This window comes from Ciconia boyciana, chromosome 13, assembly GCF_034638445.1.
Source record: "Ciconia boyciana chromosome 13, ASM3463844v1, whole genome shotgun sequence".
In the NCBI taxonomy this organism is placed as follows: domain Eukaryota; kingdom Metazoa; phylum Chordata; class Aves; order Ciconiiformes; family Ciconiidae; genus Ciconia; species Ciconia boyciana.
The window spans coordinates 4,740,113-4,766,630 of record NC_132946.1 but is presented as its reverse complement, the minus strand read 5'-3'; the positions used below and the strand labels follow the sequence as shown (position 1 = coordinate 4,766,630).

The 26,518-nt window shown below is 58.3% G+C and overlaps 1 protein-coding gene across 1 annotated transcript; it reads right to left on the bottom strand.

Annotated features, from left to right (window-relative positions):
• Positions 1-77: 77 nt before the first annotated feature.
• On the bottom strand, positions 78-26,518 carry RADIL (Rap associating with DIL domain). The gene is made up of 16 exons (XM_072878243.1): positions 26,435-26,518; positions 22,304-22,408; positions 18,552-19,110; positions 12,749-13,056; positions 11,007-11,672; positions 10,795-10,832; positions 9,555-9,715; positions 8,724-8,836; positions 7,560-7,797; positions 6,814-6,986; positions 6,383-6,533; positions 5,839-6,029; positions 4,611-5,004; positions 4,170-4,309; positions 3,205-3,344; positions 78-2,545 (listed from the first exon to the last, which is right to left on the bottom strand). Exons 2-16 carry the CDS (start codon positions 22,337-22,339, stop codon positions 2,440-2,442), a joined length of 3,414 nt encoding a protein of 1,137 aa, XP_072734344.1. The 5' UTR covers positions 22,340-22,408; positions 26,435-26,518; the 3' UTR covers positions 78-2,439.

Here is a 26,518-nt window from a genome sequence, read left to right as displayed (position 1 = left end):
TTACCCTCAGAGTGAATATGTCGAGATGTAAGAGACAGCTACCAGACGGGAGCTTAGAGAGATTTATTGATCCAGTTTATTGTTGACACCAAGAGCATTTCTTAACATACATCAGCCCCGTGTCAAACAGACACCATGCTGTGTTCTGTATCTGCATGAGAAGTTTATACACATTCGAGCTGTACAGTATTAACAAATGGGGGAAGTAAATACGTCCCACTGCTCCTCCCAGGAGAAGCAAGCCCTCATGCACACTAGTAAATAGCCGCATTTATTTACAGACTGTTTCAATACCTGACTGCACTGAGCAACATACAGCTCTGGGGCTGTTTCCCACCTCCAGGGGTGCCTGGAGAGCCAGGCTCAGTGGGGAGCAGAGGGTTGTGTTGGTACTGCTGGACCTTGCCAGGGTGCAGCCCCAGTAGTGTCTAGTGCAAACCAAGCCTCCCCTGAGCCCTGGCTCCCGGGCAGAGGGGATTAAGGAGTGCATGCAGTTTGCCCAGGGGCTCTAGGCAGCCTATTTCCTGCCCTACAAACCTGCTGAGCTCTGTGGGCCAACATACCTACTTGATTCAAAGTTGAGTGAATCACCAGGAGCCCTGTGGGGCCCTGAGCCTTTGCTCGCCTGCCTGGTACAGCTGAGTCAGTGGCAGGAGGGATGCATTGCTCCCAGTCCCTGCTGAGGTGGCACCCCAGGCCAGTTGGCGTGAGCATGGCCTAGCAGAGAAGCAAGGCACTAGTGTCTCGGTGAAGGTGTCTTGCCCTAGAAAAGGCAGGTCAGGCTGCATTGAAATCCAGTAGTGGAGTGTTTCCCCTGCGTGGATTGTTCTGACATCTCTCTCCTTCTGCAAAGTGCAAGATTAAGCACAGAAACCAAAACTATAGCAGTGAAGTATCTGAGGTTTAATTAAGGCCAACCCTGTTAAGCATCCCTTTTTTAGCATCACAATCCTTGGAGAACTCTTGTTGTGAGATGCCATGTGAATATCTGATTTGCTGCCAGAGCCTAGACCATGCTGGTTTAAGTGCAGGGTGTGATGTAGGGCTTTGCTGCAGGCTGTTTTAATAGGGTTTGGCTAAACTAGGTCTTGGTATCTGTCTATATGTGGAAATCAGGTCGGGTTTATCCCGTTAATGTTGCTAAAAGCACAGAGAGGACTTAGCAAGCAGGAGGCCGGGTGTGCAGGGGACCGGCCAGCCGCACGGTGGAGCTGCCACCTCAGCTCTGCTGACACCGTTGTTGGCAGCAGATAGCAAAGCTGTTTCTGGGACATTCAAGACTGACCTTCCAAAAGGAGCCTTTGCTGCCCGTCATCACGTCGGCATGTCAGCAGCACGCACTTCTGAGATGCTCTGAGCTGGGCAGGAAACAGGGTGGCCTTACAATGCCCTGGCAAAGCTGGACGGAGAGGACTAGGACACGGTGCCAAGATGTCATTTGTCTGCCTGGGCTAGTGTCAGCCACACGTGGGGTCTGGCACCGCAAGCTGCCAGGTTCGCTCAGGTTCCTGGTGGCACAAACCCACCGCTTCCAGCTCCCAGGGACCAGGGGCAGGCACAGAAGCACTAACCTGGCCGTAGCCCCCTGAGGAGGGCAGCAGCTCCTGCGTGGGGAAGTTCTCTGCTGTGAACGCAGTCAGTCCTGGGGGCCTTCTGCCAGGACCACGGTGCCAGAGCCAGGCAATAAATCTGCTGCATGAGCAAGGGTGAGAGAGTACTTTTCTTCAAGGGGCTCCCTCCAGGGACTCACAGGGAACTGCTGGTGGTGCCAGCCCTTTGCTGTAGCTGCTTCCCATCCTGAAGCAGGGCTGGGGGCAGTGTGATTGTAGCCCAGCAGCAGAAAGGCACCTGACTTAGGGTATGGCACTGGGGAACTTAACTCCTAGCAATGCATCCTGCTCGGAATCCCGCTCCTGGGTGCTTGTGTTGCCTTTACCACCCCCAGAGCTGGGCACCCTTTTCCAGCCTGATGTGCCAGCACCACTGCCGTGGCCACTGCTACAGCAAAGCCCAGGCCTGCCCCACATGCTAATCTTTAAATCCCAAAGGTGTTTCAAGCCTTCTGCCTGCCAGCGTGAGGGATCACGCAGAGCTGTCAGCCTAGAGGAGCGGAGGAGCCTGCCTACAGTCCCCGTGGGGAGAGCATCCCCTTCCTGTCCTCTGCCAGAGGGGACGAAGGAACAGGAAAGCTCCTGAGAAGGACGACACAGGGTATAAGATGAGGCTGAGCAATTGATCAGGAATGATGCTCCCAGCCAGTGCAGTGGGAGAAGCGTGCACCACCCTTGCATGTCCTTTCATCTGCTGCAGCGCAGGGGCAAGGTGTCGAAAAGCAAATCGAGGGCAGTTGTGGAGTCCTGGTCCTCCCTCTTGCACTCCAGGCTCCCCGAGGGCAGCCTTAACCAGAGCTGCTGCAGAAGGACGCTCGTACCACAAGAACTAGGAGGAAGAGGAGCTGGAACTGATTTTTTTGGCTATTTCCATGTCCGACTTGGCAACCAGAAACCGCAGCTTCTTCCCTCCGGAGCGGATGAGGTCCACCGCACTGTAGAGAGCAGCAACAGCGAGAGGTGAATTCTGGTTCCCCGCAGCCCCCCAGGAGCCTGCCAGGTCATGGACATTTAAAAAACACCTGCTCCTTTGCAGAGCACCCCCCACTCTCTTCTTTTTTGTGCCTGCTCAGTGTTACAAGCAGGGTCTGTTTCTCTTCTGCCTATAGCTTTACGGGGAGCCTGGCCTCCACGCAAGTGCTGCCAGGACGAGGGCAAAGCAGCGCTGAGCCGCTCTGCCCCGTAGGCACCTGGGCTCTGCCTCAGAGCGCCAGGCAGGGTGCGAGCTGTTCCGTCCCACTTTGAGAGGAAGCCTGGGGTGGGATGGGCTGGAGCAGCTCTGCATTGCTGAGACCCACCTCTGGGGCTCTCATTTATTTCCCAAATGTGCTCGCCAGCTTTTGCTCCCTGACCCCTCTTCCAAACCCCTCCACCCAGCTGCCTTCCCCCCTTTCCAGTGTCCTGCACAAGTCTCTCCTCGCTCTGCGGCTTGCCCCTACCGCAGCATCCTCTGCATTGCTGGCTGGGACTGTAGCACCAGGCAGTTGGAGACCCTGTGCAGCTCTTTGCTGCAAAACAGCTGAAAACCAGGACTTGAGCATTAACTCCCACAGTGCCAATACCAGACCGGGCCCTCCGGCAAGGTGCGACTCACCTTTGGTAGTCTGCCCCAATGAGACTGGTGCCATTGACAGCCAGGATGCGGTCCCCGATGGAGAGCCTGCCGTCAGCGGCCGCGGGGCTGTCCTCGATCAGGGTGCGGATGTAGATCCCCGCGGAGCAGAGAGGAGTGTGCTGTTGGCAGGGAAAGGTGGTGAGCAACCAGCCAGGGCGGGGGAACACAGAAGGTTTGTGATCCCAAAGGGCTGAGCTCCCCAGGCAGGGTGACAGCTCACAGGACCCTGGCACCAGGGTCCTGATGCCAGGCAGGACCCTGGAGGTGCTGGGGAATGTGACGGCTGGGCACTGGGGACGATGTCACTAACAGTACCAGGAAGGAAACACAAACCTTCAGTTTTATATCAATTTATACACAGAAAGGAGAGGTGGGGGCAATCTTTTCTTGTTCAATTTAATTAAGAGTAAAGCACCGTTAACCTGCAGCCGTCTTGGGATGGAACTCTTAGCTCATGGCTGTCCCAGGGGCTCGGCGATGCCCTGTTTCCTACTGACTAATGCACAGCCGTGAAAGGCCACTTAGTAAGATGATCCGCCGCACTAAGCCAGATTGCAACGCCGCCTTATGCAACGAGTGCCATCGCTGGCGGAGCTGTTCTGACACCCCATGAGCTCTCCTCTGCTTCCCTTGCCACCCGCTGAAGGGCGGAGGAAAGACCTCGGCTGAGTCATTTTCCTTCCACAAGAGCGCTGAGGCTGTTTGCTCACTCCAGCTGCAGGACAGTTGTGATGGACTTTGCACACACAGCACAGAGACCCAGGAGCAGAGATCTGCTCCTCCCGAGAGATCGCTCTGTGCCTCATCTTCCCCAGGAGAAGCAGCCTAGCTCTCGTGGGAAGCCGTTAGCGTCTTTGCTGGCTTTTCTTGGGGTATAAAACATATCCCACATGTCCCACTTCAGCTAGTTGGAGGGCCCTGTCTCGCGATCGGTGAGAACTCACCAAGCCGTCGATCAGCCCCATCCCCAGCCCGATGGGTCCTCTCTCCAGCTCTACCACGAAGACATAGCAGAAGTCATCAGTGGCAGAGCTGCGGCTGGAAGACTCTGGCGTGGGGTAGTCACAGGGGGTCGGCGAGCACCCTGGCAGCAGAGAGACCGGCTTACTGCTCTGGCATCACCCAAACCCAGCCTCACAACCTCCCACAGAAAGCTGCCCCCCAAAAACCCCATCAAAGCCAACCTCGGGTAGCCCCAGGGCTGGCTTTCTGCCGGGGCAGGAGCTGGATGAGATGCTTCATTTGCTCTCACCTGCCTTGTCCAAGCACTGACAAGTCCCCGCAGGAACCGCGTGTACGGGGAGGGCTGCGCAGGAGAACGGCAGCAAACACCCTCGTGCCCCAATCCTGCACCCCCAAAGCAGGGCAGCGCCAGCTTTCGGTACCTTCGGGGGTGCTGCCTTTGGTGCCGTTCATCCCAGTCCTCCGGGGGTCCTGCAGCCCCTTGCCAGGGCCCTGCGGGGACTCCGGGCTCCCAGAGTCGAAGTTCAGGGGGGTGGTGGGTGGCGTGAGCAGGCAGGAGGGGTCTGTGGGCGCTGTGCCGGCCTTGGGGGCCGGACCTCTGCCCAGCTGCAGCTGCTTGAGCTTCTCCTGGAGCTGTGGCTCGCCGGCGGGGTGCTCACAGGGGCAGCCGTTGGTGGCCAGGCAGAGCGGGGGGCTCCCCTCCGGCTCGGCGCAGCCCCCCAGGGAGCAGTAGTCCTCCTGGGTGACGGTGCTCCCCAGGGCAGCAGCCGGGCTCTCGCTCACCTCCAGGACATCTGGCGTCGTGCATGCCTCTTTCTTAAGACGGAGAAAAATGCTCTGTGGGACCCCCTGTGTGTGCTTTTCACACCGTACCTGCACCCCACCACCCTGTCTGCTTTGCCAGCCAAAGCCTTGGCAATTCAGACACTGCCAGGACTTGTCCTGGCTTCCCAGCACAGCTCCCACACCCCAGTTTTGTGGCCAGGGCGGTGCTGGGGATGCTCACAGCCAGCCAGGAGGGGACTCCTGGTCATGTCCCTGCTGGGGCATCTCATTCAAGGGGGACACTGGGGGAGCACGGCTCCTCCTGTGGCCCCAGAGCTGGGTGATGTGGCCCCAGGAGGTAGCGGTGCCTGTGGGTGCTGCAGTCGATGGGGACAGGGTGGGAGAGGAGAAGGGGACCTGCTGGAGGGACATCCTCCCCAGGGGGCTGGAACCAAATGGCAGTTGAGCTTAGCACCCACAGCACGTCTCGCCCTCCCTGTGCTTTATAGGCATTAGCTAATTAGTGCTTTTGTGCAAGCTTGCCTGGCTACGTGGGGACAGGCAGGGTGCAGGGCAGGGAGGACAGGGGCACATGCAGGGAGAAGGGGAGCGCTGCCTGCAGACATTCCCCCTTCCTCCCTCCTCCCCGCTAACGAGATTGCTGGGACAAGCCTGTCCTTCCAGCTCACCTTCCCGCACCCCCCAGGCGGGCGGATTAGCAGCACTAATCCTTCCAGCAGCTCTACATGAGGGCATCACCGCAGCTCTGGGCTGCAGGCGAGGGCAGCAAGCCCTTGGCTCTGTGCTCGGAAGGGTCTCCAGAGGGACCCAAGACCCTCCTGCCCACCCAGGAGAGAAGCAACGCCTCCATGGGGTACAGGTTACCTTTGGGGGTGCTGAGCCTGGCCCCTCGCTGGTGTAGGGGCTTTTGCTCTGCAGGCTCCAGAGGAAGTGGCGGATGTAAAGGAGGTGCCGGTAGATGTTGTCGTCCAGCGTCTCCACCTCCAGGTCCACTTTGAAGCCCCCACTGGGCAGGATAATGGGTGGGTGGTTGTCGAAGGACTCCAGCATCTCATCTGAAAGGCGGAGGGAGGGAGGCTAGCACTGGTCTGGGCTGCACCCCACTCCTGCCTCTCGGCCACATGCGGTCTCCCAGCTGGGACCGGGGACACGGTGAGCTGCGAAGCAGCAGCATCCCTCACTTGGGAATGCAGAAAGAGCCCCAAGCCCTTCTGAGTGTGCTTTGCATCCTTTGCAATATCCGAATCACGGGGCCATGGTTACTCCTGATCGTTGCAGTTACTACAGGAGCCCCAGGGAGGGGAAGGGAATTCCCTGTTTGGTTTGTACATAAAAACCTTGGAGGGAGCCTGCGGGTGACCAGAGCATGGTGACCAGAGCAGCGCTGAGCACGAAGCCAGGGGCTCACCGGGCTGGAAGGAGGCCGGGCTCTCCTCCTCGCTGGGCTGCCACGCTGCGATGCAGCCCACATCCATCACCGCCTGGCACTGGCTCAGCACCCGGTGGAGCTGCGCAGGGCTCAGCGCCGGGAACTCGGCTCGCAGGGACAGCCAGGTCATCTGAGCGAGGAGACAGAGCACGGGGCGAGTGGCAGTGGCTTTCTCCAAGGAGCAGGGGCCCGTGAGGGGGATGGGAGGGAGAAGCCAGGCAAGATGGAGTGAGCCTGAGCATCCCCTCCTTGGTACTGCCCACCCACAGACCCACCACCCCTGGAAGGGGCAGCTGGTGACAGGTTGCAGAAGGGACATATCACCGTTAGGGACCCCCCAGATGCCGAGCGAGGTCGCTCCCGTCTGTGCCCATCCCGATGCCGTGAGCCCCCGGCCAGGCACCCCTCACCTGGACCAGCTGGGAGCCAGGCATGGCCAACAGGTTGGCCACACTGGTGAGTTTGGCAAAGAACTGCTGGGCAAGCTGCTCAAAGCCAGCACCACGCAGCCACTCCAGGAGCAGCCGCATGCTGGCCCGCAGCTTCACCCCCTGCGACCAGTGGAAGCAGCTGAGAGAGGACCCTGTGGAGGTAGAGCATCCATCAGCGCATGTTGGGGAACAGGCCCCCGGTCCCCCCATCCTTTGGCTGGAGCCCAGACCCTGCCCCAGGGGTAGAGCTGCCCCAGGACAGCAAAATAAATCCAGGTTAAGGTCCCCAGCATCCTATAGCTGTAACTCCTGGTGGTGGCAGGACCTCGCCTAGCACTAACAGCAGGCAGTGGGGCTGCTGTGTTAATGAGGGCTAACGAGCACCTCAGTTACAAAGCAGGCTGCAGTAGTTTATTAATGAGCTGCGCCTCCAAACTGCTCCCAGCCTCCTCTGCCCAGGCTCACAAGGGCAGCGCTCTTGCAGGGGGTGAGGATGGGGCATTTGTGGGGTTAAACCCCTCCTGGGAATGGGGACCCTGGAGGCAGCAGCTGGATCTGTGCTTGGCCTCCCCATAAGGATGCTGAGACCTGCCCATCTCCAGCCCCCTGAAGCCCCCTCCCTCCTGTACCACCCAAGGTGGCACTGGGATGGACTGGAGGGTCTCCCAAAGGGCTGGTCCCCTACAGGTTACCCAGTACAGGCTGGGTGTTCGAGGAGGACTGACCCTTATCCAGGAGCTGGTTGAAGAGCAGGGTGTTGGAGAAGAAGAAGAGGTAGGCAAACATCTGGGAGGTGATCTCTGGGTGCACTTCGTACTGGCGGAGCAGGTCCAGCACTGCCTGGTAGATGAGCACAACCCTGCGGAGCTCCTCGGGTAGCAGTGGGGACGCCCGCCAGCTCTCCCGGCCATCGTTCTGGAAGGGGTTGCACTCCAGCAGGGCAGGGAGCGACACGTACAGACACTGCAGGGAGAGCAGCAAGTTCGCAGCAGGACTGATTTGGTTTCTTTTTTTTTTTTTTTTGCATGAGCCAAACCCTTCTGACCCCCTCACCTCTGCAAGCCAAGCAAACCCCGCTGGTGCTGTTCCAGCAAGGGGCTGATCACGCTTACCCCCCCCCCCCCGGCCTTGACATGCTCCGGTATTGCACAAGTGTGTAAAAAAAAAAAAAAAAAAAACCAACAACAAAAAAACCCCACGTCTCTCGCACTTTTAGCAGTTGGAGGTGATGGCATGGGACAGCTCAGCTAAAGGGATCTGAAAACTGATCTGAACCAGGGCAGTGGCCGATCAGCTGGGCACGAGGGTGAAAGAAAAACCAGGATCGATGGGGATGACCTTTGCCTATTGCTTAAATGGGAGAGCAGCACCTAGCACCCACCGCTGCCAAGGCGAAGGTGCTGGGGAGGAGGGTGCTGCTCCAGCAGAGCAGCGCAGGAGCAACCCCTGCATCCCTGCGTGCCGACGCCAGCGGACAGGCAGGGCCGTCCCGCACACAGCAGCCTTTCTCCTGCCTCACACTGCCCGCTCTGTTCCCGCTCCCGATGCCGCCCGGCTCTCGTGGTCCAACGGCGACAGTCCAGGGGCCCCTTTCCATCGCGCCCTGAATCACGCCATTATGCCGTGCCGGCCGGAGCCGAGCAGCTCTCCCCAAATGCCTCCCCCGAGCCGCTGCACTGCAGGCAGGGAAACACACCGCAGTAATTCAATACTTTTCCTGGGCTGCGACCAAAAATCGGGGCATTTCAGCTCAAAGGAAAACACCTCGGTGTGATGCAACTGCCAAAGAGTAAAAGCTTAAAAAAACCTCCTGTGCAGCCCGAGAGTGCTGCTGGGGATGCTCGTGCTGGCCGTGCGGGACGCTGCCACCCTCCCCAGGGAGCACGTACCTTGGAGATGTAGTAGACGCACTGCTGGAAGGTGTACATGATCACCTCCTCCAGCACCGTCATCGCCTCCTCGCTGGCTGTGATGGTCGAGGAGAAGAGAGACTCCTTGGAGCCTACGGGGCAGAGAGGAAGATGGGGGAGCAAACCTGCAGCAGCAAGGCAGGCTGAATTCACCACTCCCCAAATTCCCAGGGTGGGGGTTATTAGTGCTCCCGGGCTGGTATCGCCACCATGGCATCCCTCAACAGGGGCAAAGAGGCTCCTCTTGCCCCAGAGGAGATGGGGCAAGCCATCTCCCATGGCTCACATCGCCGCTGGCAGCACAGCCCACTGCTGCACCCCTCCTTCCAACTGCCTGCCTGGCCTATGAACGTTTTAGCTTGCTGCAGAGACCAGAAGGTTTCTGAGGCGGATTTAATCCTTTTTTCCTTTTTTTTCTTTCTTTTTTTTTTTGCTGGTGTTAACATGGGCTCACCAGTGAGCAATTCTGCAGGGCTGCCTGCAAACCCAGGTGCCCTCACAGCAGCGGGGGGGGCAGAAAGCCACCCCCGAGGCATTAACCGCAAGCTGCTGCGGTGGATGGAAAGGGGAGACTCAGCTGCGAACACAACACAACCTGGCCCCGAAGCCGAGCAGCACCACGGCACGACACAAGGCTGCTCCTCCTGCACAGATTACCCCAGCCTGTGCCACGGAGACGTCCCCGCTGATGAGGATTACGGGGAGTTAAAGGAGCATCCTGGGGACACTGACCACCACTTGTGACTGGGGATTAGCAGAGCAAAGTCGCTCCGGCCAGAGAAGCAAGCAGAGCGCTGCGTCCAGCCCTACCTCTGATGTCCAGCTCTTCCTCCATGCTCTGGATGTAGGTGGGCGATTTCTGCTGAACGAAGTAGAGGACCTCGATGGCATTGGCCATCCAGAAGAGGATGTGCTGCAGGTCCGGGAGAAGGTCTGTGATGGTGAAGCAGGTCAGGGCAGCAGGGTCCTGGCTGGGGAGACACAGTGGGTGTTACAGCTGCTGCTCCTCAGCATCCCCACTCAAGCTTTTGGGGCAAAAACAGCCAGCCTAGGGCAATGCCAGGAGAGCATTTGCACTCCCCCACCCTCAAGCCCAGCACCCCCTTAGGAAGACACTTTGCAAGCAAAAATCTGGTGGTTCTTGCTCTGTGGGACAGCAAAGGGGACCCTGCAGGGACTGGGCTGGCCAGAGGCCACCTGACCTTTGTGGGGTGCCATTTTTGGGCAGGGGACTCCCCCTAATACAGCTGAACTACAGTAAATACTCGTGGCTGAAGAGCAGCTCTCCCTGAGAAGTATGTGCTGTTCCTGCCAGCTCTGGACGGTTAAACCCAGCCTGCCCGCGCTGGGCTGTTCAAAAATAAAACAAAATAAATAAAAAGCATCTGGGAAGTTTCTCAACTGCTGAACCGCTTTTTCCTGCTATAGGAAAGGCCTGGGAAGCATCCTTGGAGCTTGTCCTAAAGGAGAGCTCACAGCAAGCACCAACAGTTTCTCCAGATGCTGCTTTGGAGCCTGGATTTTGGAAATGGCTGGGAAGCCGTCCTCGCGCCCTGCTGGGAGCCAGCCCGCCACACCACTGTGACAGCCCCAAAGTGGCGCTTCCCACCTCAGGACACCATGTGCCACCATCCCTGGACACACACATGCAATGCCAGCCTCGTCCCCAATCCGCAGGGGGGTCTTCAGCATGAACGGGATGAGACCCCGTGCCAGGGCCATCCCTGCTACGTCCCTCAGGGATGCTGAAGCCACATGTGCAAACCTTGGCCTGGTCTTGGATTGGAGAAGACCCCAGAACTGCTGCAGGTCCTATTTCCCACCCTGAGCTCGCCTGCTTTTCCAGCCCCACACATTCCCAAGCAGGGTCCTCGCAGGCACCGTGGTGAAAGGACCAGAGGGGCAAATGCATGGGATTGAGCAGGAAAACACAGCGTGCATCAGTGCTGGGAGGGTGGTTATAGCCAGCCATGGGCTCCCCTTGTTTGTGGAAGGCTTGAATTCTCCCCGTTTCAGGGCAAAATGAGGAGGGGCGGCGGGTTGCACTTACTGCTGGGACTGCTTCTCAGCCAGCTCCCGCGTCCGCTCCTGGGCAGGGAGAGAAGGGGAAAGCAAAATGAAAACCAGAGGGACAAGGCAGCATGAGCATCACCCCAACCAGCGCTCGCTGCTGCCAGGCGCCAGGCTGGGGGAAGCCCCCGGGGTGGGGGGGTCCAGCAACACCCCCACCCCACCAACACCCCTGTCCCACCACCAACTGACCCACACCGTCCTCTGGATCATTTTGGCCGCTTTGAGCAGCAGCTGCCCAAAGTCGCCCGGCTTGAAGCTGGTAGCTGAGTGCTGGATGCAGAGGCAGAGCAAGAAGGCGGGTGTCAGCTTGTGGTCGTCCCCCCCTGGCTCGATCAGGGTCATGATGCGCCGCAGAAGCACGTCCTCAGCTGCCGGCTCGAACTCCAGCAGCAGCTTTCTGCGGGGTGCCTTGGGGCCACCGACGGGCGACGGGCCCCACTTTTTGGTGGCAGTGTCCCTCTCCTTCAGCAGGCTGCCGCACGCCCCACAGAGAGGGGGACCCTCGGGGACGGCAGGGTGTAGGGCTCGCAGCCTCAGCAGGGTCTGCGCTGGCAGCGGCTGCGCCTTCATGGGGTCCTTGTAGAGGAGCAGGTAGTAGAGACCGAGGGAGAGGAGGTCCCCGTGCCGCAGCACGACTGTCCGGGCCACCTCAGCAAAGTTGACGGAGATGCCGGCCCCGGTGATGGGCTCCAGCACCAGCTTCTCCTCCCAGTGATGCCGGGAAGGTCGGAGCTTCCTGATGGTGCAGTGCAGGGGCAAGATGTCGGGGGCCGACAGGCTGATGCTGGGCTTGCTTGCCTGTGTCCTCTGGCCCACCGTGTGCTGCTCGCGGTTCAGCAGGTAAACCAAGCTGTCCTGCCAAGTGGGGAGATGCAGCATGAACCAGGGAGGGGGGGAGAAGGGACCCTCCTCCCTGCAGTGGGGTGGGTGCTGCAGCTTCCCGCTGTCCCCCGGCCACCCACCCGCCTGCTGCACCTTTGCACGGCAGAGCCACGTTTCTCCCCATTTTCCTCACTGCCGAGCAGGACAGCAGCGATCCCTGCTTTGGGCACGCTAATAAATGGGCACAATAACTTTGGGCATGCAGTAAATGGGGCTGCTTTGGGCAGAAGGAGCCCCCCCCCTCCACCTCTCACTCCCCCCTTCCCGCAGCTGCTTTTCCTTCCCACCTTCTCCCCCCAGACCGCAGTGATGCCTGCATCCCCCTGCGCGGGGGAGGATGGGGGGACCCCGGGCAGAGCAGCCGCTCCCTGCCCTGCCTTCTCCTCCAGCCTGCCCGCACGCCCTGAGGCGGCTCACGGCCCCACCCCGTGCCTCAGTTTCCCCAGCTGTACTAACGGGACGGCTGCAGATGGGTGCGGGCTGCGGTGTCACCCTGCCAGAAAGCTTGGAACAGCCAGATCCTCCACGGGGACAAAGTAGCCATTAACTACAAGAGCCGTCCCAGTCCTTTCCAGTTCTCCAAGTGCCTCCAGCGCTGGGAGCAGGGGCTCCCAGACGCGCTGTCTCCTCGCTGCCTCTCATTACGTTTGCCACTCAGGAAGCAGCCAGACAGGGGCCGGGGCAGCTCAGCCATCACCCGCAAAACCGGGCCTCCCTCCTGCCAGGGCAGGGATGCTGCTCCGGGGGCTTGCCCCGCGCCCCTCTGGGTCTTTGACCGCGGGTGGCGGGTCCCAGCCTGGGGGGACCCAGCGCCCCCCCGTGCTTGGGGACGGGCACGGGGACAAGGCTGCGAAGTCCCAAGCTGGCACGGGTCGTTTTCTAAAGGATGCTCTTCCGCGCCAACCCCCCCCCAGCCCCCCCCACCCCAGCAGCTCCGGCCATGCAAGCAGCCCCCCTTCCTCGGGGCTTGGGGGCGGTGGGAGGAAAGCGGGGGGGTGCCGGGGGGTGCGGGGGAGGGGGGGTGAGCGGGGAGGCGGCGCGGTGCTTACATGCTGCTGGCTGTAGCCCTGCAGGAGCAGGAGGTGCGGGGACTGGTAGAGGGAGTACCGCATGCTGCCGCCGCTCCGCGCCGCCGCCGGGCTCCCGGGCAGGGTGGAGCAGTGCCGCTGGAGCCGCTCCCCGGCCCCGGCCCCGGCCCCGGCCCCGGCCCCGGCCCGCCGAGCCGGGTTGCCCAGGCTGGTCTCGCTGAGGCTGCGCCGCAGGAGCGGGGGGGGGCCGCGCCGCTCAGCCCCCGCCGGCGGCCGCCGGGCCCCCCGCGCCCGGTGCCGCTGCAGCTTCCGCGCTTGGGCGTTGATGCCTGCGGGGATGGGGGGAGAGCAGCGTTCAGCCCCCGCCGCCTCCCCGGGACCCCCGCATCCGCAGCCCCCCGCCCCGTCTGGAGGGATGCTGCAGCGCGGGAGCGGGGACGGAGCAGCTGAACCCCCCCCCCCACCCCGCCCGGGACCACGCACCCTCCCTGGGCTGATGTCTCCCGGTCCCCTGCTGTCCCTGAAGGGTGACGCCAGGGCACCAACGCGGGGAGTTTTGTGCCCTAATGCCATTGTCGAAAAGGGGGTGCCCCAGTCCTCCCCCATCCCCAAACCCTACTGACCGGGGGGCAGCTGGGCCGGGCTCAGCATCCGCAGCATCCCCCATGTACCCTGGCCACGCTGCCAGGGCTGGGCGGGGGAGAGGAAATCTGTGCTAAAAAGAATTTCAGCTCAATCTTTGCAAAAAAAAGAGCCTGGATGCTGCTTTCGGGCCTTCAGCACTTGGTGGCCAGGAGCAAGCGGGAGCTGCGGGGAGCCCCCCCAGTCCCCCCGAGCATCAGCCAGGCACGGGAGCTGCGAGCTGCGGTGGAGCCTGCCTGCCTGCCCGCCTGCCTGCCCGCCTGCCTGCCTGCCTGCTGCAGGAGCAAGCTGTAATTAACTTCTCCCAAGCATCAATTCGGGCAGAGCCGTCCGCAAGACGAATGCGAGCCAGAGCGAATGAATAGGCCTGGCCGAGCTGCAAAAGCAGCCCCTCGCGTGGTGTCCCCAGCCCCAGGGCGGGGGTCCCTGCAGGCCCCTCCGTGCTGCAAGCGTGGCTTGAGCTCTGCAGGAGAAATAAGTCGTGGGTCCGATGGGCGATGCTCGTACCTCGGGTCGGCAGCCTCCTGGGAGCAGGTCGCTGGCATTCGGGGAGGACGAAGAGAGGGGGGGAAAAAAACCTAAAGGATTTGCTTCCAGGAGCAGCACTGCAGTGGCATCAGTGCAGCACGGAGCCAGAGTCCCGCTCACGGCTCGTCCGACCAGCGAGCAGGCTTCGGCCAGCAGGATTTGGGGACAGCCAGCGGGATTTGGGGACGGCAGAAAGGAGAGCCTGGTGCCCAGGACTACTTAAAGGGACACTCACAAGCTCAGACCCCAAAAAAATGTCATCTGCCTTATTTGGCGAGGAATGTTTGTTTGTTTTAAATCGAGCGCTCCTTTGCTGGGAAAATGAAAGAGATGGGGATTGGGAGGGGGGGTGGGAGGGGGAGAAAATAGCCCCTGCTGTTTACATGCCTTGGGATTAGGGCAAGGCACGGTCAAGCCGCCCCAAGCGGTCCAGTGCCCCGCGTCCTTCTTAAAAAGGCAATCGGCCCTGCTCACGTTCCCATCACGGCCAGCGGCACGGCATGGGACGCCTGCGCCACGCAGATGTGAAATCCGGGGGTTGCAACAAGCCTGGCCGGGCAGGAGCACAGCCCAAGCCATACCGCTGGGGATGCCAAAGGCCACCCCAAATGTGTCTGCAGGAGGCCTTGGCTCCCCCCCAGGAGCCCCGTCCCCAACCCACAGCATGGAAACGGGCCAAAGGGATGAAGGGCAGCTGGGGCAATGCAGTCCCAGCCCGGCACGTGGGGGCGGAGGAGGAGAGGGGCCAGATCCTGGGGAGCAGCTATTGCTGGAGCTCATTGCACTGGGAGGGAGCAGGGGCTGCCAGGACTGGGGTCCCACCGCCCGGAGAGACACACCATCACCGGTCCCTTATCTAGGGGAAAGGAAGCTTCTGTATTTATTTTGTGTAGGAAAAAGCTGCTTTTTTACTGCCAGTAGAGCCCCCGTCACAGGCTCGCCGCTAACCCCGGAGCTGCGCTGGAAAGATAAACACAGCTCTTTTCCTGAGCATAACAAAGTCCCTCCATAAATTTTTTTTTTTTTTTTTCCAGTCCTCTGGTACTGTTTTCTCCTCCCGAGCGTGTGCAGGTTATCCCACCCAAAACACTGCATGAGCATCCCTGACACAGCACGGCCAGGGCAGAGCTGGCAGCTGCTGAAACTACACGGCAATGTGGATGGGAACAGGGCAGGATCGTACCCCATCCCTTGGGGAGAGCTGGGCACACTGAGCAGGGACACCCCCAGCAGGGGCACCCCGAATCCCCTGGCCAGCCCCCACCAAGCTGCTGCCTTTAAACCCATTCTGCATCCTGGGGGGAAACCTGCCAGTTGTGGTGCCTGGGACCGCGGCTGGGATCTGCCTCTTTCTCAGCCTAGGAAAAGTTCCCTTCTCCTAGGCTGAGAAATAAATCAAGCAATAAATAACTCCACGGGCCCCAGGAAAGAATAAATGCTTTGAATTCACCCAGGAGGGGCTAACGCCGGGCTAGTCCTTCCTAATGTAATTGCTATGCAGACCCTGCAGGGAGTCCTGTCTGGATGCAGTCATGCTAAGGTATATCAAAGCCAGATCCTCAGAGGTACCTGGCAGAGCATCTTTTAATATAATAGCCTTAACTCCTAAGTTTCTCAAGGTGTGCATGCGATTCAGCCTCCAGCCTCACAGGAAAGCCCTGGCAAGCTTTGGACACAGTGCAAAATGGGGCTGGTTTGGAAGATGAACGCCATAAAGACGCCAAGTGCTGCGTCTCCCTCCCAGTACCCTCCAGTTTGCAGGTGTTTTCCCCGGATGCTCCCTAACCACTGCCTCGTCGCTCCCCAAAAGGAGCAGGGCCAGGGGTAGCAGTAAGAGAGGGCATCAGCCTCGTTTACTGTGGAGATGCTCTACCTGTGCTGCTAATTAGTGGCATGAGGAGTGAGTGCTATCCTCTCCAGTGGGAAGCAGCTAATAAACTAATTAGGATAACGGTAACCGAGCAGATAAAACTCTTAAGCTATTTGCTAACAGGTCATGGATGGGTGTGGAGCCTTTCCCCCAGCCACCAGCTCAGCAACAGGGCGGGCAGCAACGTACCCGCTTGCGTGACACCAGTGGTCCCAGCCCTGCCGCTCCAGAGATGCCCTGCGTGGGGAAGGGCCCTGCGGGTATTTCCCTGGGGGCCCTGCTTTGCAGCATCCCTGTGCTGCCTTTTTTTTTTTTCCCCCAGGGAAGCCACAAGCCCAAAGTCCCTTTATTTTTGCACAGATGCTGCATTTTCCACACCAGCGCCCTACCACCCTGGGCAGGCAGCTGATGCTTGGCAAGGGGACCTCTGCCAGCTCGAGGCTGGTGACAAGGGTGACCCTGGTGGAGGGCACTCACAGTCAGTCCCCATCACACCAGGAGTTTTGTGTCTTTTTGGAGTGCTGGATGAGGGGGAAGCAGATGCCTCCCCCAGCCATGCTGCATCACTCCCATCCATCTCCAGCAGCTTGCGGATGGGGTGGGAAAGCGTGGTCCCAGCCCTGCAGCATCCCTTTGGGCAGTGCCACCAGCACGGGGTGAGACTGGCAACACGGCCCCTGGCGCCACTGAAAGAAAGGGCTGCAGGAGGGAGATTTTAACGGCTAAGACAAATGAGGGCTGTGTAGTCTGCAGAGCAGACAGCCTGAACAAATGTGGGTGTAGGTTTTCTGTCTTGGAAGAGCTTGGTCAGCTATGGAAAATGCCCAAAGGCTAAAAAATGGAGAATTTCCACCACCCCACCCAGGAGTGCTGAAACAAATGAAGTGATATCTACATCGAAAGCATAACGGGCTTATTTCCAGATCCAGGGCACGCAATCCAGTCGGGAACTGCCTTCCCATCAGAAATCACCAAAAGGTGCCGAGCCCAGGCCAGCTCGGCGCTGCGCGCTCCAGCAGCGGGCGGCCTGGAGCCCGCCTCTTCCCTGGCCTGCATGGGAGCCTTACCCTCCCCACGGCTGCCAGCCCACCCAGGATCCAGGTCACGGGTGGGAACACTGCTTCCTGCATCCGAGAGGGAGAATTTAAGGCTGAGAGAGTTGATGTGACCTTGGGCTCAGGCAGGGAGCTGCCACGTGGCCCTCCCCGCCGTGTGCTATAACCATTGCGCTTGGCTCTTGCCCTTTCCTCTGTTCAAAAGAAGCTGTTTTTAGAGTCTCCGCTCTCCCAAAGCACTTAACGGCTCTCTGATCCCAGCTGAAGCAAGCCAAAGAGAGGAGCAGAGCATCCACGTTCGCAGCTCCCTCCCTGACCCGAGCCCCGCAGCGGGTGCTGGCAGCAGCAGCCCCTTTCTCTCCATTTGCATCACACGTGCAACGAACTGGGACCAATTCTGTAGCGTCCCCTCCCTGAGCAGACACAAGGACTGGACAGATGGGCGGACGGAGGGAGCTCTGTCTCACCATCGGGTGCCAACAGACCACCCTGCACAGCGTTAATAAGAGGGCTGGGAGCTATTTTCCACTGCTCCTCCATCCTTCCCATTTCAAGGCAGGAGGTGAGTCCATCCCTAGCTCCCTGCGCCTGATGCCCCAAAGCTGCAAACTCCACACTCAGATTTTGGGGCACCCAGGCAAAATCGCAATTGCAAATGGCAGCTGATGGGGCTCCAGCAGCCTCTGCTCTCCCCTGAAATGCCCACGGCTGGTTTCCTTCACGCCGTGTGCCTGGGCTCCTTCTAGCCCTCGTTAAAGCGGATGGAGAAGGAGCCCTGTTCCCACCAGCATGGGACAGGTCGGGCCATTTGTTCCACTGCTGGTGGGGGGACCTTGGCTCTCCTTTGCTGAGTTCCCAGGGTAATCCTGCACCGTCGTTAGGTTATTTTTGACAATCACAACTCTTTCCTTCAGGTGTAAGGAACCACTCAGTGCCCATCCCAGCAAAACCCCCTGGCTGACACCTCCCGAGCCTGATCCAGACCCCTCCATCAGCAGGTCAGGCCTATTAAGGGCATCATGCAATTAAAAACCTGATTTTAAACCTTTCGGTCCTTGTCCTCACAGGGCTTTTAGCTGAGGGTGGAAGGAGGGAAACTTCATTACTCTGCGCTGGGGTCACTTATTAACCTGCTGGTTCCTAATGATGAACTATCTCCTCCTGCCAGCCCTGGACTCGATCAGGCACCTCCGCAGAGGGCTCTCCTGCCCTACATTGCTCCCTCTTCGTTAGCTTTTCATTTTGCTTAATTGCTCCTGCATATTTGCCCTGGGTGTCTGGCCTGGGGGACGCCCATAGGGAGATGGGGCAGGGGGTGCAGGGGAGTGGGACAGGGCCACGTGCCAGGCACGAAGCTGCGCCAAGGTGTGGGATGCCATGATACTGGTACACGGTGATGGGAAGAGTGAGCAACACCCATGGTCTTGCCTGCTGCTGCCCAGCTGCACGTGGGGATTTCGTATGGACCCCTAGACTGGCTGGGGTAAATATCTGAGGTCACAGGTACTGAATTTATGCAGGAGAGTGCCAAGTACCAACTCTACCCAAGAGCTTTGCAGCTGAAACACAGCTCTCCTCCCACCCAGCACTTGCACCGCCCTCCCATGCCCTAAACATGGGCAAAAGCTACTGGTGTGGGGTGCATATCCCGCAGGCAGCTTGGGGGGTGGAGGCGGGGGGGAGTTTGCAGCTCCCCAGACCCTCTCCCTGCCCCACGCCCGGCTCTGACCTGCGGTGGTGGTGTCCACGTCCCTGGCTGCCAGCTCCTCCACCTCCGCTCTCTTGCGCAGCTCCAGCCGCCGCGAGAAGCCCTCCCTGGGCTTCCAGAGGTCCTGGATGAGCAGCGGCTTCTCGTGGTCACCCAGGACCCTCAGCCCCTCCGTCTGCCACCGCTTCTCGGGGCCCTCGAACCTCCCGATGACGTCGCACAGGGCATACTGCCCGGCGCTGAGCTGGCTCAGCCCGTAGCGCTCCAGGGCTTCCTTCACCAGCTCCCGTGCACCCGAGCTGCCCGTCGCCAGCACGCTCTTGTAGTTGGTGCCTGCGCAGATGTTGCCCCCAAAGATCTTCAGGACGCCGGGGGCCGACAGCTGGGTGGAGAGCTCGGCTGGGTCATCTTCACCGGCTGCCGGGGAAGCAGAGGCTGAGCTCCGGTCCTTGTAGCTCAGCGTCCGGTACAAGACTTGGGAGAAAATCCGGCTCTGGCGCTTCAGCCGGTTCTTGGATGGTGGAGCCATGGTGGAGGAGGACCCATAAAACATCGCGCATGAGGTTGTCATGGGGCGCAGCTGGGCAGGGAAGAGGAAAAAGGGAAAGATCAGCGGTCTGGAGGCCAGATGTGCAGCAGGGAAGAGCAAGCAGGAACCGGCTGGTGGCCACGGAGGAGCCACTGTCACCTCCAAGGTGGAAAGGGAAAGCAGCGAGGGAGGGCCATTTCCCTTGTGCAACCCAAAGCACCAGCGACCAAGCTCAGCCAGGCTCCTTGGCATCAGCACAGTTACCCCAGGATGGATTTGTCCCTGAAAACAGAGCCTGGAGTGATTCCAAACTTCTCCATCGTGTATTAAGCGAAATGCAGTGGGAGGAGAGCAGAGCCCAGCGGGAGCTGGCGGGGCCCATCCTGGTCAGGAGCCAAGGTGTCAGGAGTTACTTTCACTAACGAGTTTACGGAGCAATCCCATTTTTTAGAGGTGAAACAGAAAGCTCAAGTGCAAATTCAATCACTCTGAGGTCATCGCTAAATGCTTTTGCTCACTGAGAGGCACAGGGTGAAAATGGGCTTTAATTAGCCTTTCTAAAAATGTCCTGACTCTGGCAAATCTCTTAGCTGTTGCTAGTTTGCGGAGGACGTTAAAGCATGCAGTGGCATCGCTGACAACGCTACCCTTGTCACATTAGCCAGGGCAGGGCTGCTCGGGGCAGCCCCGGACGGGCAGCGACTGGAGGAGAGGTGGCCAAGGCCGTGCGATAGCTCCCGGTGCACCTCGGTCCCCAGGAACAGGCTGGAAATCACGATGCTCTTCTGGCTTTAGGCAGATAGCGGTCCTGCCCGATGCCACTGCGGACATCTGGGGCTGGCTTTGAAATTGCATCCTGGATGCACAAACACCGGGCACTTGCACAGCGCCGATAACGCCACTGGCTACCCCACGAACTGCTCGCGGGGAAGGACCAGAAAGAGAATTTGAGCATTTCTGATTCAGACAGGACGGGGATTTCCCTCACCTCCAGATTTATAATGTGCAGCCTGCGTGCAGGGAACAGGAATGGGCAGGGACTTGGTGCGTACACGGGGGACCCCCAAAATGTCCCATCTGCAGCTCTTGGAGGGCTTTGATGCAGCAGTTGGCATGATCCAGCCATGCATGGCCAGGGAGATGCGGGGTGCCGGCAGCTTTCCGCATCTGCAGCTCTGTCTCGCCCAGGCAGGATCTTGCCGCCGGAGCAAACCCCACGCTATCAGGCAGAATGATGTTGGCCCTGGAAAGCCTCCAAACTACCATCTAACTCAGGAAGAAAAAGCATCCCTGCTGCTAATGGAAGAGGTCACCTTCTAACCCAGAAACAACCTCCCTGCTGTGCATGGAGGATTTCTGCAGGGTGTACATCTCCCCAGCCCAGGACTAGAGGCCCATTGAACGCTGCAGATGGGGAAACTGAGGCACCAGCAAGCGCTAAGGCTGCAGGATGTGCCTGGGAGCTGTGTGATCCTGCTGCACCCCAAGTCACTGTTTTCTCCCCAGTCCCACCAGAACTGTGAAAATGCTGGGGTTTCTCCTTCTTCCCAACCCAATGGCTCGGAAAGCAAGGACACAGTGGCCGTCAGGTGCTGCAGGGCAGGGAGGAGAGCCGGCAGCCGCCCCAGCCCTGGCTCATCGCTGCTGCCTGGCTCACTGAAACTGGGCTTAGCAATCAGCCTGGAAAGCAGAGATTAGCATCTTGTGTTTTGTACCTCACCAGCCGAGCATTGGCCCCAACAGCTTCACCGCAACTTGCTGGGTTTGGGGAAGGCTGTTCCTGCTCCCACCTTGCAACTGGGGAAACTGAGGCAGGGATGGGGTTAAAGCTACAGCTCCCCCCATGCCACTGCTCCTCCTCCAGCTGAGCCTGGAGCTGCTGCTCTGGCTGGGGACATCCCTCCGTGTCTGCTGTGTGACATCTCCCGGGAGTGCTGGGGCAAACCCAACCTGGGGAGCAGGTCAGGGCACTGGCAGACAGTCGGGTTCAAGAACAGCTTCCCCAGGCTGTTAGCACGGCCCCGCCAGCCCTCATTAACATCGGGCAGAAGACAAACTACCCCAGTGTCCCTACGAGACCTTGCCATCAAGGATGCAAAACACAAAACTTTGTCATCAAATCACTGTTTTCAGTTCACGGATTTAATTTCCTCCACCCTGAACAACCTCCAGCACAAAGGGAAACTTTTTAACATCTGCTGCTGGTAAAATCGTTCCTCCAAGCCCACATCACAGAGACACCATCCTCGCTTCTCACAGGTCCCTGCCTGGTTTTGAAAATGTTATTTATAGCTCAGCTATTTTCCTGCTCTTTCCATCAAATGCAGCTTCTACAGAGTGCAGGGGAAAAGGCATTTCACAGGGAAAAAATACGAAGCCTGGATTGAGAGAAGCTTCTAGCCTGGTCACCCTGTTACTCAATATCTGGAGCAACACTGGTGCGATTTTACCAGGCACCAGCCCAGGCCACCTGAGAAATCGCAGCCTTATCCCGAAGACAGCATAATGCACGGTCTTAATCCCCTCGAGGACTCAAATGGATGTGATAAGATGATAACGAGATGGGCTCTTCCTGCATCTGTACGCTCAGGCATGCCGGTCACAGGCATCTTGGAGGAGGCTAAAGGGAAAACCGCGGTACGTGCAATGCCGTCGGGTCCTGCTGCGAGAGCGGGGATGCTCCAGCTGGACCCAGCTGGCTGGGGACAAGCCGGCAAGGGCGTTAACTGTTCGGGCACATCTTCCCACAGGTCGGTGGGATGAGTGCCCTGGACCTCCCCAGCCTGGGCAAGCCCCCTCCTCGCTGCAGGTAGCCCGGTTCCCCACCTGTGCCACTGGAGGCACGTGCCTGCAGCTATGGAGGCATGACCCAGACTTTCTGAAGAGTCCCTTTCTTCAGCATTCAGTGACATCTTCTCTGCTAACGACTATACAGGAATTAGCCAAAAGCCTGTGACTGCCTCCCGGCGGGATCTCTATCGGGTATCTTCCACCTCCTCGCACACTGTGCCTGGCCACACCAAAACCTGCTATTTTCCCCAGCCAGCACTGTCGGTATTTATTCTGCAGAGCTATGACAAATGCTTTTGGTATTCACATGGCCACCACATGTCCTTCCATCACCACAACCAGCTCCGCAACCAACAGGGACTTCCCTGCGGGCTCCGAGATTCCTGCTCCCACCACGGGTGAGCAGGTCCTTCCCGCTGCCCCCACCCAGCACCCAGGCAAAGCCTCCCCTTACCTTGCCATCCTTCTCACGGGCTTCTTCTCCTTCCATTCATCCTCTTCCTCAAAACGGGCCTTCCCCCCCATCACGCATCGTCCCAGGCAGGCGTCCGTCGAGCCTCTGCAAGAGGAAGAGGAGGAGCGGTCCTGGGCTGCTCACAGACATTGGCTGCTCACAGTGAGGTGGCTTTGGAGGGCTCAGAGATGCTGCAACTCCACTGTCAACATGCATCGCATTTCCTTGCAGGCCACTGAGTTGCATATAAGCCCTACGGCTCAGCACCTCACTATATTCCCCCCTGTGTCTAACTAAACAGCCCAGTCACTCGCTGCAGTTGAGGGCTGCTGACTCCTGGGGACCCACGGGGGACGCGGGGCCGGTGACGGGCATGTTTGCTCATGTTCATCCAGCCACAGCCCGTAGACATGGAAGACCAGCCCAGCCCCAAGCTCAGGCTCCATCGCAGCAGGAACACGGCAGCCTGGGGGAGGAGATGGAGCAAACCCAGCCATGGCGATGCTCACCAACAGCATCCACCCCATCGCAAAGAGACAGGGAGAGAACAGCTACAGGAAAAGAAACACTGTCGGAAAGGAAAGGCGAAGGGGAGGAGATAGGATCAGCAACAACCTCGTAACCTTTATCTCCTCCCAAGCACAGATCTCACTGGGGACCCTCTCGCCCATGGGTGAATAATGAGTCCTGGACCAGCTCCTTCCCTCAGCAGCCACAGCACGCTGGGATGCTCACCGAGATCAATTTTTCGTGAATTTCCGTCTATTTTGCTGGACATTGAGGACAGCCACCAAGCATTGTCCCCTCGCCCACCCGGCACAGATCTGTGAGAACGCGATCACCAAAAAAGAAAGAAAAAAGAAGCACCTGCAAAGTGCCTGCAGTGATTTCATGGATGTTTCTCAGAAAGAGCCGGCAGGGCACAAGGAATATTCTTTCCTGTGGCTCTGCCATGATTAAAGACAAAACCGCCATCTAATTAAATCACCTAATCAGGGCCTCGGTGTGGGTTCGATCCAGCCCCTCTTGCTAGTCCACCACTGGGATGATGGGGACGGCGATGGGAGAAACTTTCCACAAGGCGACGGGTCATGATGTGAAAAGCAAAGAGACGCTGAACCCACCTCTGCCACTCAGCGTTCCTTCCGATGATTAATTGCTCCTGCCAGTTAAATATTTATGCCTTATTTCCAATGTGTCTGGCTTCAGCTGTCAGACATTGATTCTTGTCTTGCTTTTCTCTGCTCAATTAACGAGCTTTTGGCTATCATGTATTTTCTCCTCTGCGAGAGTATTTAGATGCTTTTGATTTATGAGTAGACTAACCTGATGGTGGTCTCATCTCTTGCTGTAAGACATTTTCTGCAGCCTCTTGGTCCCTTCCCCTCGGTTCCCACATCTTCTCCGCCGAGATGGAGAGACTGGGTTTGGCTGTCATAAGCCCAAATTCGGTTCGGATAATGCCCTTACCAAAAATGTAAATAATTGCTATTTTTTCCAGAGCAAAATTTCCCATTACCCTGAAAATTTTCAATTCTCCAGCACAGAAATTGGGATGGACACACAGCCATCCCCCAGGCAGCTCCCACTGGAGGAGGGAGCCGGTGAGCCCCCGTGCTGCCTCTCCCAGCATCTGCGAGCATCTCCTGCTGAAAACAGTGCATGGTCAATTTATCATCCAGATTAGGGACAGGAAAACACGTACAACTCCAGTTATTATTTTTGGGTGCAAAAAGATTTCCATTTTCCAGTCTGCTCCAGTTAGGATGCCTTTCGCTTGCCCAGTTGACGGTCCAGATTTGTACCAACTATAAACACTGTGCTGCTCTGGGTCAGCCCCAGGTTTTTCCAGAAATCATTTCTATCTCCTTCTGGATTATAGATAAAAGCACTGAAACGCCGAGGGCATGCTACCAGCTAGCAGTGCCCAGCAGTGATAATCTCCTCAGATAACTGCCTTTGAAATGGATCAGGTTTATTTAATACCGGCTTTCTTGACACTGTATAATGTCAGCTCTAAATACTGGACTGGACTGACTTTTTTAAATACTGGAAAGTGCAGATTTTTACAAGAAAACCACCTCGCATAACTCAAATGCTTCACAAAAGTGCATTACAGCCAGAGAGTTACCTCTCGTGTCAGAGACTGAAATGATTTCTGCTTGCCAGGAGTTATTTTCCATATAGCCACGTTGGATGGCAGGAATTTATTCCTGGTACTGAAGTCTTTAATCAATTAAAGCCCGATCCAGGTTTCTCCCTCTTCTCCCCAGGGGGATGCTATCAAGCCAATCAACCTGTAGCTACCAGGTCATCTTAATCCCTTTTGGGAAGAGCAGCAACACTATTAAAACACTTTTTAATCTTCTGGAATTTCCCAGGGACACGTCCCAGTACAGATACAGCTCTGCGCGGATGAGATTTCAGCTATAACCATCCCAGAATGGCAACCAGAAAAGCTATATCCCCAGCTCTCTATTTGAAAAGTTTCCATTTTTTAATTTCTTTCTTTTCTTTTTTTTGGACGGAAACCACTCGAGTCGCAGCCTCGGTCTAATGGCAATGACCACAGCCTGGATGCTGTGAGCGGAAGGAGAGGCCGCCCCGGCGCTGCAATGTGGAACAAATTATAACTCAGAGAGCAAAGGAAATGAGAACACCCTGGACACGGCGGCTTTGACGTGCACTCCTCGGCTCCAAATTCTGCCCCTCTGCAGATCCCATCCCTACAGCCGAGGCTGCCGGGGCAGAGCCCAAACCCCTCCGTTCTGGCCCAGAGCCCTCACTCCCCTCCATTCTGGATCAAGTCTCTGCTTCAGAGCCCGGCCTTTTCTTGCATGAGTTTCACCTATCTAATGAAGGGACAGATCAGAGGCTGATAATGTCGATACCAGCCCCAGTGCCGTCTTTAGCCGGCTCAGAGTGGGTAAACTCCTTACCATGTTATTCTTAGCAGCAGGCACCCTGCGGTAGCACCCTGGACCCCACGGCCCAGGGACTGTTCAAACAATATAAAGGCAGTCCCGGTCCTGCAAAGATGACCTAACAGTTTGTCCTAAAGGCGGCTATAGCTCCACAAACAGATTATAATGATTTGGGACCCAATTCTGCAAGAACAACAGGAGTCCTTTTAGCAGGTTTTCTTTTTTTGCTTTTTTTTTTTTTCATTATTTTGCAGGGTCTTTTGAGCCGCCAACGTGCATCAGCTCTCCGGTAATGCGCAAGTACAAATGCCAGCCCTCTGCCCGGGCAGCTCTATTCACACAAACACGCAAGAAACATTTCACAAAGAGCGTTTGCTTTCTGCTGCCTTCCGAGCAGCAGTCTCAGTAGGCTGCCTAATTATAAGATCTTAGCAATAATTTTTTTTCCAGCGATAATGAACTGATCCTGGAGAGCGCTGAAAATAAGCACTTCCCAAGCAAGTAGCAAACTCCCCTGAGTTTTCTCTGCTAAAGTTACAACTCAGCATGAAACTGCTCCAGCCTCACGGGGACACAGACCATCCCGGCACCTCCCCGCCAAGGCCTGGGATGCCACGGCAGTCACAAGCAGCTGAATGCAGGTGAAATAGCATGTGTGGAATAGCAGTGGGATCCCAAGGAGTGTGCGACGGGATAAGGATCCCAAGGGGTGTGCAATGGGGAGAGGGTTCCCAAGGGTGTGGAATCAGGAGAAGGATCCCAAGGGGCGAGCAATGGGTCAAGGATCCCAAGGGGTGTGCAGTGGCTCAAGGATCCCCAGGTGTCTGGCAACGGGACAAGGACCCAAGGTGCTGCGTCTCTCCAGCACAGCCCTGCCTGCCTGCCCGCTGCTGTTCGGCAGGCAGCCGGGCAGGCTGGGTCTCCAACGGCAACCGGACAACCCTCAACCCTCGCCGCCGCTTTCCTCCTGCCTCCACTTTCCAAGGGGACGAGAAACAAAACGTTCCCGTCCGAGCAGGCCGGGGGGGACACACACCTTCTGGCCCCATCCCGGCGAGAGGCTCCCGGGTGCGGGGTGTCCCGGCGATGCTACAGGGGGGATCTGTCCCCCCACACACACACGCAACCCAAAAAAAAGGGGGGGACCTCGGCTAGGGTCTGTCTTCGCCAGCCCCCGCGCTGCGCGCCCCCCGCCCCCGATACTCACCGTGCGGGGCTCGGCGGGGCAGCCTCGGCGCGGCCCCCGGCGGCTGCAGCGCCCGGAGCCGCCGGGGCTGCGCGGCGCGTCCCG